The sequence below is a fragment of the Oncorhynchus kisutch genome, linkage group LG29 (assembly GCF_002021735.2).
Source record: "Oncorhynchus kisutch isolate 150728-3 linkage group LG29, Okis_V2, whole genome shotgun sequence".
NCBI lineage: Eukaryota > Metazoa > Chordata > Actinopteri > Salmoniformes > Salmonidae > Oncorhynchus > Oncorhynchus kisutch.
In genome coordinates, this window is record NC_034202.2 from 3,744,914 (window position 1) to 3,756,228 (window position 11,315).

At 42.1% G+C, this 11,315-nt stretch overlaps 1 protein-coding gene across 4 annotated transcripts; it reads right to left on the reverse strand.

Annotated features, from left to right (window-relative positions):
* Nucleotides 1–2,036: 2,036 nt before the first annotated feature.
* Nucleotides 2,037–9,033, reverse strand: LOC109874097 (dolichyldiphosphatase 1). Of its 4 annotated transcripts, none has more exons than XM_031809443.1 (9): nucleotides 8,765–9,033; nucleotides 7,501–7,601; nucleotides 7,081–7,165; nucleotides 4,744–4,843; nucleotides 4,524–4,622; nucleotides 4,169–4,297; nucleotides 3,885–3,974; nucleotides 3,715–3,777; nucleotides 2,037–2,223 (listed from the first exon to the last, which is right to left on the reverse strand). In XM_031809443.1, the coding sequence occupies exons 1-8, from the start codon at nucleotides 8,838–8,840 to the stop codon at nucleotides 3,741–3,743; spliced, it is 717 nt and encodes a 238-aa protein (XP_031665303.1). In that variant the 5' UTR covers nucleotides 8,841–9,033; the 3' UTR covers nucleotides 2,037–2,223; nucleotides 3,715–3,740. The 4 variants fall into 4 exon arrangements, 2 of the variants coding, with proteins under 2 accessions (XP_031665303.1, XP_031665302.1); XR_004206181.1 differs by having other exon boundaries at nucleotides 2,039–3,108; nucleotides 3,141–3,777; XR_004206182.1 differs by adding an exon at nucleotides 7,987–8,045 and having other exon boundaries at nucleotides 2,039–3,777; nucleotides 8,765–8,858.
* Between the last annotated feature and the right edge of the window lie 2,282 nt (nucleotides 9,034–11,315).

An 11,315-nucleotide genomic window follows, 5' to 3' on the forward strand; every position in this document is an offset into this window, starting at 1 on the left:
GCAAAAGTACATTGAAAAGAAGTCTAAAATACATATTTTCCAGACATTGAAGTTAGATTTAGTTTTTTGAATGAAAGTTGAAAATGTGTTTTCCAGACGTTGAAAATACATATTTTCCAGACATTTAAATCAGATAAATTTTTGGTACTGAAATTAAAGTTGCAAATACGTCAAATCAAGGCCGGTCCAGACTGGTATTTTTTCATATTTTATTTCCATGTCCACAGAAGTAGATTTTTAGTCTGGTCCAAATCTGAACCAATTATAGATGTCTATGTTTGTTCAGATTTGGACCGGACCAAAAAATCTACATCTGTGGACATGGAAATAAAATATGAAAAGAATACATCCAAAAGAGGTCTGTGTCGGTCTGTGCTTACTGGGGTGTAGCCTACAGTGTCAGCCGACAAAGAAATTGTATGAATGCCCATCTACGTGGCAGGTCTACCGTTTGTAAAACAGAAAAAAAGATGGCCGGTCCAAAAAAGATGTAGGCATTGGTCCGTACTTACTGGGGTGTAGCCTACAGTGTAAAACAGAAAAAAAGATGGCCGGTCCAAAAAAGATGTAGGCATTGGTCCGTACTTACTGGGGTGAAGCCTACAGTTTCGGCCCCAATGGAATTTTACAATGGATTGAATGGTCTATAAATTACATCTCTGTAACCTAGCATGGTAGGATGGTCATCTGAATCAGGGTTAGTTTAGCAGCTGGGGCGAAAGAGGAAACTAAGTCTCAATTTAACTTTAGCCTGCAGCTTTGATATGTGCTGAGAGAAGGACAGTGCACCGTCTAGCCATACTCCCAAGTAATTGTATGAGGTGACTACCTCAAGCTCTAAACCCTCAGAGGTAGTAATCACACCTGTGGGGAGAGGGGCATTCTTCATACCAAACCACATGACCTTTGTTTTGGAGGTGTTCAGAACAATGTTAAGGGCAGAGAAAGCTTGTAGGACACTAAGAAAACTTTATTGTAGAAAATGTTGAATTTTGACCGGGTAAAAAAATCTGAGTGGCTGGTACATTTAAAATCTACCTGCCATAGTGGCTGGTGGACCAAAAAGTTCATTTTAGGCCATGTTCATGGTCATGCTGGTCATGGCTAGTAGGAATACAGCTTTTGTCAAATTAACATCAAAAGTTGATTTTTTTTTCTTTTTATCTAACCATTCGAATCATTTTATCCTAAACTTCACCTAATTAAAAAATGTTATTTAACCTTTGAGCTAATTATCCTAACCTACTACGTTAATTGTCCTAACCTGCTGCATCAGTACTCCGAACCTGCTACAAAAAGTTTTTTAAAAGCTGGATCCCATCTAGCCATTACCATGTTTCATTACTGTACCGCTGAGAAGTGGCCCTAATTTATAGAAAATTGGGCCTGACATGTAGTACTCCGACTCAGGGATTTGTTCTTCATTACACAAATAAGCAAAGAAATAACTTGAGAGAATGAATATCATTCATGACGACATGTCCAAGTAAACCGATACATTGACAACTAGGGCTGAGTTCCCCAAAAGCATTGTAGCACTAAGATAATTTAGTTTAAATGGAATTAAGATGGACAAAATATATTAGTTCTACAATGCTTTTGGGAAACAGCATAGGGCAGGTACACCCTCTTCACATCAAGATGGGAAGACCATGATCATTTTATGGTGTACAAATTTGATATCAGACAAGGTCTGGTTCATGCAAATTGTTCACTGGGGGATTTGACCAATAAATTGAATGAATTGAATGACCAATCATTGAATTTGACTGGCATAGTTGATGATTGGGCCGCAAACAACCCCTGGTCTAAAAGCCATAATGTGGTATCTTACGGTGCAGATCTCCTGAACATAGTCATGTTAACATAAGTTGAACATCTTATGTGACATGCTTGTGTATGATCTCTGTGCAGGTAGGTTCCAAATAATCCAAAATGGATTGCATAATGATTCTTACATAAGCTCTCTTTTAATTTACTATTATTCACTGAAGAATTGGAGGCGGGGGGGAAGAGAAGAAGCATACAATTTTAGATAAACACTTCATTTATTTATTCAGCCTGATATGGGTTACACAAAATTATAATCTAAGAGAACTACTTCCCTTTATGGAGCTAATGACATGACAATTCCAAATCAGCTTTTAACCTTCACCAGACAGCCTCAAACATCAGCTCTTGCATTTCCGAGGAATGCAGCATTAACACATGCTACAGATTGACCTGAGGTTTAATAGAAGAAAAAAAATAATCACCATTAACATTTCCCCTCAGCAGTCATATCATTTGTTTCTTTCACCAGATGATATGGAATGTTTTGAAAAGACAGGTAAAAAGAAAGTTAGGAAGGACACGTGTTAATCCACTGTTTCATGTTCTCTAGAACCGCAAATGAAAGGAGAAATACATGTCCCAGGTTTGTGCTCCTGGGGTGTCAGACATGAGAAAGGGGTTGAGAAAACACTCCCTCGCTCCCTGTGTGGAAGAGGAATAGAAAAAGAACAGAGCCCCTTGTGTTCTGGCTCGTTTCTCTTCTTCTGCATCATCGAGACCTCAAGTTGTACAGAAGATACACTAGCCTTGGCTTGTACACTATGTGAGGGCTTAAACGCCTGCAAGTACATTTTGGAACCGAATACATTGGGCTGACAAGATGTATCAGAGGGGGAAACAGGGGTCTTTCACGTGTAAATAAAGTTAACCCGCCCACCTTTCTCATGTAAATAGTGTTAACCCACCCACCGTTCTCATGTAAAGTGTTAACCCACCCACCGTTCTCATGTAAAGTGTTAACCCACCCACCGTTCTCATGTAAAGTGTTAACCCACCCACCGTTCTCATGTAGTGTTAACCCACCCACCGTTCTCATGTAAATAGTGTTAACCCGCCCACCTTTCTCATGTAAATAGTGTTAACCCACCCACCTTTCTCATGTAGTGTTAACCCACCCACCTTTCTCATGTAAATAGTGTTAACCCACCCACCTTTCTCATGTAGTGTTAACCCACCCACCTTTCTCATGTAAATAGTGTTACCCCGCCCACCTTTCTCATGTAAATAGTGTTACCCCGCCCACCTTTCTCATGTAAATAGTGTTACCCCGCCCACCTTTCTCATGTAAATAGTGTTACCCCGCCCACCTTTCTCATGTAAATAGTGTTAACCCGCCCACACACTTCTCTTTAATTTTAACAAAGTACACATGTTTATATATTACACCAGAGTCTTAAAAATGGTTCTCTTTTCTGTAATATAAGACCCCCCCAAAAAACAAGGGTTTACTACCCCACCAATCTCATATTTCCCCCACCAGCAAACCCAAAACAAAAGTGTGACAAATGTCATGGTGTATTAACACCAGACAATGTTTTGTTAGCCCTCCGTTGGTTTCTGAAAATCTCTTTCTTACAGTAAATGGTTCCTGTCTGTGTGTGAGTTTACAGTTAAAGTATATATTAATTTGTCATTAAATAGTATGCCCTCTTTCACGGTCTTTTATGCGTCGGGGGAGCATTTGGGCAAGCTGTACAAAGTGAGGCATGTGGACGGACTTGCTCAGGCTGCAGGCTCCGGGCCGTGTCCTGGCACTCTCTTTAGGTACACCTGTAAATGGGTTGGCCCTTTTTGCAATCAGGTCAGTCCAGAAGATGATTCTCCAGTGTGTTTTTTTATGAGTGTGTGTGTGTGTGCGCGCATATGTGTGTGGTCCTTTACTCAGTTTCATCAAGGAACTGCTACAATCACTGAAGTTTTGTTCCAAGCTTCCGTTGTCTGTTTCTGGAGGATAAGCAGACATTCAAACTATTACTAAACACGGATGAAAACATCTCAATATGAAGTCACAGCTTTCCCACCTAATATGGTGAATAAAATATATAACTCACCTTGCCTCTGATCTGGTCACCGTGTACTCAAACCACAGGATGTTGGGGATCAGGCTTGTGTCCCTCACCAGAAAAAACTCTGATATCGGCCTGTCAGCAGTCAGGGTTTGGGAGGTGGGACAAGTTAAACATTGAGAAACAAAAGGAAAAAAATACATCATATCAAATGAAAAACATCAGATTCACTGAGAATCTGTAGCTACAGTGCATTCTGCCCAAATCTGTGCCAGGCACTTTCTTCTAAGCCTGTGTGCCCCCCCCCGAGAGGTGTCCCCATTCTTTACCATGCTGCCATCTTGGGGAATAGCGGTGTCAGCACCTCCTGTGTGAAGAAGAACCAGACTACTCCGATGGTGCTACCGGTCACTCCCCCGTAGAATACCTGACTCCAGGTGTGGTACAACAGGTAAACCCTGAGAAAGGAAAAAAAAAAAAAAAACACTATTTAGTCATTGAGCATATTTTTTTAATAAAATGTGCACCATTTTTGAGTTGAGCTAATTACGACAGTTATTAACAACAAACCTATTTGAGGAGTTGGGACCAAATTGAGCAACTGTGTCATGCTCTAAAAATACATTCAAATCAATATTTGTATTTATTCTAAGTCTCCTCCATTGTCATCCCTCCCGCCCTCACCTGCTGTATGACACGGAGAAGGCCACACCTAACAAGGTGATGGACAGTATATGTCTCCACAGCAGCTCCACACAGCGAGCGTTGTTCGTTTGATGCATTCTAGACATGGGCAAAGTGCGTCAGCCAACATCAAATGTCACGTATGAATAATGACTATGAAAAATAATTATTTTCGTGACCATTTTTTTAAGAAATGTAGACTGGGAGAGAAGTCACTCACCTTAAATAAAGAAAAAGAAAGAAGTAAACAACAAAAAACCAGATGAACTGGGAATGACTGGAGGGCATCCCATACTCAGTGGTCAGGGTTGCATGAGCTCCTGGAAAAATATTGGGGAAGAGAATAGACATGGGGTTAACCACATGCTACGAAATTAATCACGAATAGATGCTTTAGGCCGTGGCCAGACATGGATGACATTAAAACGGATGAAAAGCAAAGGCCTTCGTCAATGTCCATTTTTGTTGGTCAAAAGTTTCATTGAACTTTTGATGGACAGTCGGGCGAGTTTCGTATGTAAAAACGACGGGCAAAACTGGAGATACTTCCATTCCCCTCCACTGTCCAACATATAGGCCCCGTAGAAAATCCATTGTCTCATCTGTGTTTGACAGATACAAAAAAATCGGTGTCTGGCCGGGCAAGACAAAACCTATTCCCCCTTGGGAGACTGAAAAGATTTGGCATGGGTCCTCAGATCCTCAAAAAATTATACATCTGCACCATCGAGAACATTCTGACTGGTTGCATCACTGCCTGGTATGGCAGCTGCTCGGCTTCCGAACCGCTAGGCACTAGAGGTTAGCGCGTACGGCCCAGTACATCACTGGGGACAAGCTTCCTGCCATCCAGGACCTTAATACCAGGCAGTGTCAGAGGAAGGCCCTAAAAATCGTCAGACTCCAACAACCCTAGTCATAGACTGTTCTCTCCGCTACCGGAGCACCAAGTCTAGGTCCAAGAGGCTTCTAAACAGCAGCTTCTACACCCAAGCCATAAGACTCCTGAACGGCTAATCAAATGGCTACCCAGACTATTTGCATTGCCCCCCCCCTTCCTCTTTTCCACTGCTGCTACTCTGTTGCTATTATCTATGCATAGTCACTTTAATAACTACCTCAATTACCTCAACTAACCGGTACCCCCTGCATACAGCCTCGCAATTGTTATTTTACAGCTGCTCTTTAATTTGTTAAATAAGTTTCTTATCTACCAGGTATTTTTCTTAAAACTGCATTGTTGGTTAAGGGCTTGTATGTAAGCCTTTCACAGTGTACAGTCGTGGCCAAAAGTTTTGAGAATGAAAATTAATATTCGTCAAAGTCTGCTGCCTCAGTTTGTATGATGGTAATTTGCATATACTCCAGAATGTTATGAAGAGTGATCAGTCCCACTTTGCCATGCAAATGAACTGAATCCCCAAAAAACATTTCCACTGCATTTCAGCCCTGCCACAAAAGGACCAGCTGACATGTCAGTGATTCTCTCGTTAACACAGGTGTGAGTGTTGATGAGGACAAAGCTAGAGACCACTCTGTCATGCTGATTGAGTTCGAATAACAGACTGGAAGCTTCAAAAGGAGGGTGGCACAGTGAGGCGAAGACTTTTGGAGGATGGCCTGGTGTCAAGAAGGGCAGCAAAGAAGCCACTTCTGTCCAGGAAAAACATCAGGGACAGACTGATATTCTGCAAAAGGTACAGGGATTGGACTTGTGTGGAATGGGGTAAAGTTGTTTTCTCTGATGAATCCCCTTTCCGATTGTTTGGGGCATCTGGAAAAAAGCTTGTCCGGAGAAGACAAGGTGAACGATACCATCAGTCCTGTGTCATGCCAACAGTAAAACATCCTGAGACATTCATGTGTGGGGTTGCTTCTCAGCCAAAGGAGTGGGCTCACTCACAATTTTGCCTAAGAACACAGCCATGAATAAAGAACACATCCTCCGAGAACAACTTCTCCCAACCATCCAGGAACAGTTTGGTGACGAATAATGCCTTTTCCAGCATGATGGAGCACCTTGCCATAAGGCAAAAGTGATAACTGGCTCTGGGAAGAAAACATTGATATTTTGGGTCCATGGCCAGGAAACTCCCCAGACCTTAATCCCATTGAGAACTTGTGGTCAATCCTCAAGAGGCGGGTAGACAAACAAAAACCCACAAATTCAGACAAACTCCAAGCATTGACTTTGCAAGAATGGGCTGCCATCAGTCAGGATGTGTCCCAGAAGTTAATTGACAGCATGACAGGGCGGATTGCAGAGGTCTTGAAAAAGAAGTGGCAACACTGCAAATATTGACTCTTTGCATCAACTTCATGTAATTGTCAATAAAAGCCTTTGACACTTATGAAATGCTTGTAATTATACTTCAGTATTCCATAGTAACATCTGACAAAAATATCTAAAGACACGGAAGCAGCAAACTTTGTGGAAATTAATATTTGTGTTATTCTCAAAACTTTTGGCCACGACTGTACATATGATGCACAGACAGACACTTTTATTGGTGTATGTACTGGGTCATTGCAGTAAGTGGCTTGTCGCTTTCCTCACCTTCACATGGGCGGGGCTCCCTTAAAATATGCTTCAGCAGCCAGTTCACCCCTTCGTTCAGTACGAGCCCACCGAAGAAGGAGATCTATGAAAGAGGAATGGGAAAAGGATTAGGTGTGATAATTTGCTTAAGTCCACACTGTGAATGGATACAGCTTTTAGAAACGTGCTTACAGTAATGCACCTTTCAATAATACCCTAGTCTTTAATATTAATGGCCAATGATAATCTAATCTATATGACCTTGTACAAGCATTTCTGTATGTAGAGTTTTAGCATGCGTCATGTGTGAGTGTGACACGTGTCCTGTCCTCATTTAGTGGTCCAGCAGGGACTTGGGTAGCCCCATTTGGGACCTCTTTTATGGATTTCTGTAATAGAGGTCCCATATGGGGCAAGGATCTGGGTTATATTACTTACCGTGTGCAGTTCACGCTTGAACACTATGAGGGTGACAAAGCCCACAAGGATCACTATGGGTAGCAGGCTGGTGTAGGCCAACAATTGTCCCGTCAGATCACCTTTGGGGGAAAAATATATAATATAAACAATCCCTTTGCAAGACAATTTGAACACTCGGGAGGGGCTCCCAAGTGGCTCAGTGGTCTAAGGCACTGCATCCCAGTGCTAGAGCCATCACTACAGACCCTGGTTCGATTCCAGGCTCTATCACAACCGGCCGTGATTGAGAGTCCCATAGGGTGGCACACAATTGGCCCAGCATCGTCCGGGTTAGGGCAGTCACTGTAAATAAGAATTTGTTAACAAACTTGCCTTGTTAAATCAAATAAATACAAATTCAGGGGAATGTACAGTAGGGCATGGGGGTATTTAGCTTGTGGAGTGGCTACCTGTCTAGTATGCTATGGCAGAGTTCTCATGCCTTTACCTTTCCAATACACTTACTGTCAAATCAGTGATGATTGAAGGAGAAGGGGCATACATCAAGCAGAAGTTCTCAATGCCTGGATATTATACAGATAATTGTTAAGTTAATATTCAAACACCATAAATGTAGCTTGTTTAATTGCATGATTAGATTAATTTTGTATCGGCATCCACATCCCATTACAATGGATGCAGGGTTAGTTTGCCAGCTAGCTAGTTGGTTAATATGAGTCTACTAGCTAACGTCAAGGTGTGTATACATTACAAATTATCAATTTGCGTGATAAAAAAAGGTACACAACCTACATATGGTTTGGCCATTTTCTAGGCTTGGAAGGCGTAACCTTGCTAGCCAATTTACTACCGTAGTGTCTCTCAGCTAACTAGCTACTTTGCGATCAACAAAACCTAGTTGGCTATACCGGGCCAGTAACAAGTCAAGTAGGAAATTATACGCGACAAACTTTAAACTACATTTTATTCTGAGCATACGCTGTTTCATGACCATTTAAGTTCAACATTTTATGTAGCAACGCAAACTCGAACTAGTTAACTTAGCATTGTGGACAATTTTTCCAACTGCGCATGCGGAACTGTCCCACTATTTGGCATTTAATGTTACCAACGTTCTCTGCAGAGCTGTGTATATGCTTTTTATTGTTTCACTATTTGGCAGGTCACGTCGGTCGTGCCAATTCAATCGGAAAACATCCCACGATATCTTGCAGATTACCAAAGCATCGAGTATCTATCAGACAAATGTAAAATAATAATAATGATTAGTCAATACACTTACCAGCAGGGAACTCTACGTGGGTTAGCGATATCGACCGCCATCGAGGTGGTACCGAGCAGTGTTCTTCCGACGCCATTTTACCCGGACACCGGGCAATGTGGATCAACGAATCAAAACGTAATACCAGAGTCCGTCTAACCAATACGAAACACAATCCTTTCAACCATTCACAATACTCGAACAAACCTGTACTGGAATATAAAGGAGGAGTTATCGTCCAAAGGGGGGCTCGATTAATCCCGCCCGCAAAATCGGTTCGAAACAAATGTGATGTAATTAAGCACGTGTAGTAACGCCGTGTTCAAAACCACTGGGAACTCAGAAATCTCGGACTTCTGTTAGTTCACAACAAAATGGAACTCGGAAAAAACGAAAATTCGTTTTGGTCATACATCTCGGAATTCGGGAACTCGGGGCACTTTATAAAGCTCGACTTTCTGATCTGAAAATGACTGACGTAATTCAACCTTTTTGTATGAGTTTCCTGTTGTCATGAAAGCGCCATAATTACAAGGATTCTGTGTTTCCAATGCAAAAGGGGTTGCTTTTGTTAATGAAAACAAGTTATTATGTGGAAACATTTATTACATGGTAAAGTGATGTATGTTTCTGTAGGATGCACCATGCTGCCTTGTTGACAAAATGACAGAGTGGTGCAGATTATTGTTCGATTTGGGAAGGGTGCACCTCCCACCCCACTTTCGCTGGATGATGTGACAGGCCTTGCCCAGGGCCCCAGGCTCAGCATAATCTAATCCGCCCAATGATCATAGTGCTATTGCTCGAGTCTTGTCCAATCACAGGTTCGCAACTTTCACTGGGGACAGGCGGGACATGATGTGCGTGATGAATTGTCTCTACCTTCTTGTCCTTTGTGCTGTTGTCTGTGCCGAATAATGTTTGTACCATGTTTTGTGCTGCTACCATGTTGTGTTGCTACCTTTCTATGTTGTCATCTTAGGTCTCTCTTTATGTAGTGTTGTCCCCCTTGTCCTGATGTGTGTTTCGTCCTATATATATATATTTATTTTTTGCCAGCCCCCCTCCCTGCAGGAGGCCTTTTGGTAGGCCGTCATTGTAAATAAGAATTTGTTCTTAACTGACTTGCCTAGTTAAATAAAATAAAAAATGACCCCCCTCCCACATTCTGAAATGGCATTTTTGCCCCCCCCCCAATTTTATCATTGCACTGTGATACAAAATGCGGCACCAGTGTGCTTTAGGACCATGCAGATGCCTCAGAGCTGTCGGGTAGGCTGCTTTCTGGCTGAAATGCAAGGACAAAACAGAACGTGCGGACAGGCTGTGTGAAGGCAAAGCTTCTGAAAGGCTGGTGTATAGGACCAGTATGGGAGAGATTAATAGAGGGAGCTGCTGTCAGTGTACTTGCACTTTTTCTCTGAGTTGTACAAGCAAGCAGAGCAGAAACTGGCTACTCTTTAGTTGACTGATCTAGCTGGCAAGGTAACTGCTGTTTGACAGAAGAAAAGAAATACTTGCAGTGCTGAGCTAGTAGTGTAACTGATGTGTTACGTTATCCAATGTTTCATCCCGACTTAGGTGAATGAACTACTAGCAGCTAGTTAGCTAGCTAGTAACTACCACAGCCAGTTCAGCTCTAGCTAGCCCATGGCTATCTGTCAGGTAGCAGTATGTAACAGCTGTTGTGTGTATGGAAATGTTTTGTAGTCTTTGTTTCCCATTTCAACAGAAGTAAATTGATATACCATTATAACATTAGCTAGAGCTAGCCGAAGGTCTGCTAATGTTAGCCAGCTAGTTCACTAACTTGAGCTATTTTTGCCTGAATCACACTAGACCTAAATACAGATATGTTAGAATGCCCAGTTATGTTCATATAATCTCAGACATAAATGACTACAATGTAAAACCATCCATAGAACTACAGTGAGGGAAAAAACGTATTTAGTCAGCCACCAATTGTGCAAGTTCTCCCACTTAAAAATATGAGAGAGGCCTGTAATTTTCATCATAGGTACACTTAAACTATGACAGACAAAAATGTGTGCAGTCTCTAACTCTGAATGATCGGCTATGAAAAGCCAACTGAAATTTACTCCTGAGGTGCTGACCTGTTGCACCCTCTACAATCATTGTGATTATTGTTATCTGACCCTGCTGGTCATCTATGAACGTTTGAAACTCTTGGTCATGCACTGTTATAATCTCCACCCGGCACAGCCAGAAGAGGACTGGCTACCCCTCAGAGCCTGGTTCCTCTCTAGGTTTTTTCCTAGGTTCTGGCCATTCTAGGGAGTTTTTCCTAGCCACCGTGTTTCTATGTCTGCATTGCTTGCTGTTTGGGGTTTCTGTACAGCACTTTGTGACATCGGCTGATAAAAAGGGCTATATAAATACATGTGATTGATATGAGGGGGGTTCATGAGGGCAATTAACAATGATGTAGAGGTTCTCTGCATTTGTGTCATCCATGACTCCTGGCTCCTCCTCCACAGGCTCTGCCTTCCAGGAAGTTGAGGGATTGGCTCATTGATTCGGACAAGGTTGGACTCGTATCTGTGACACAAAA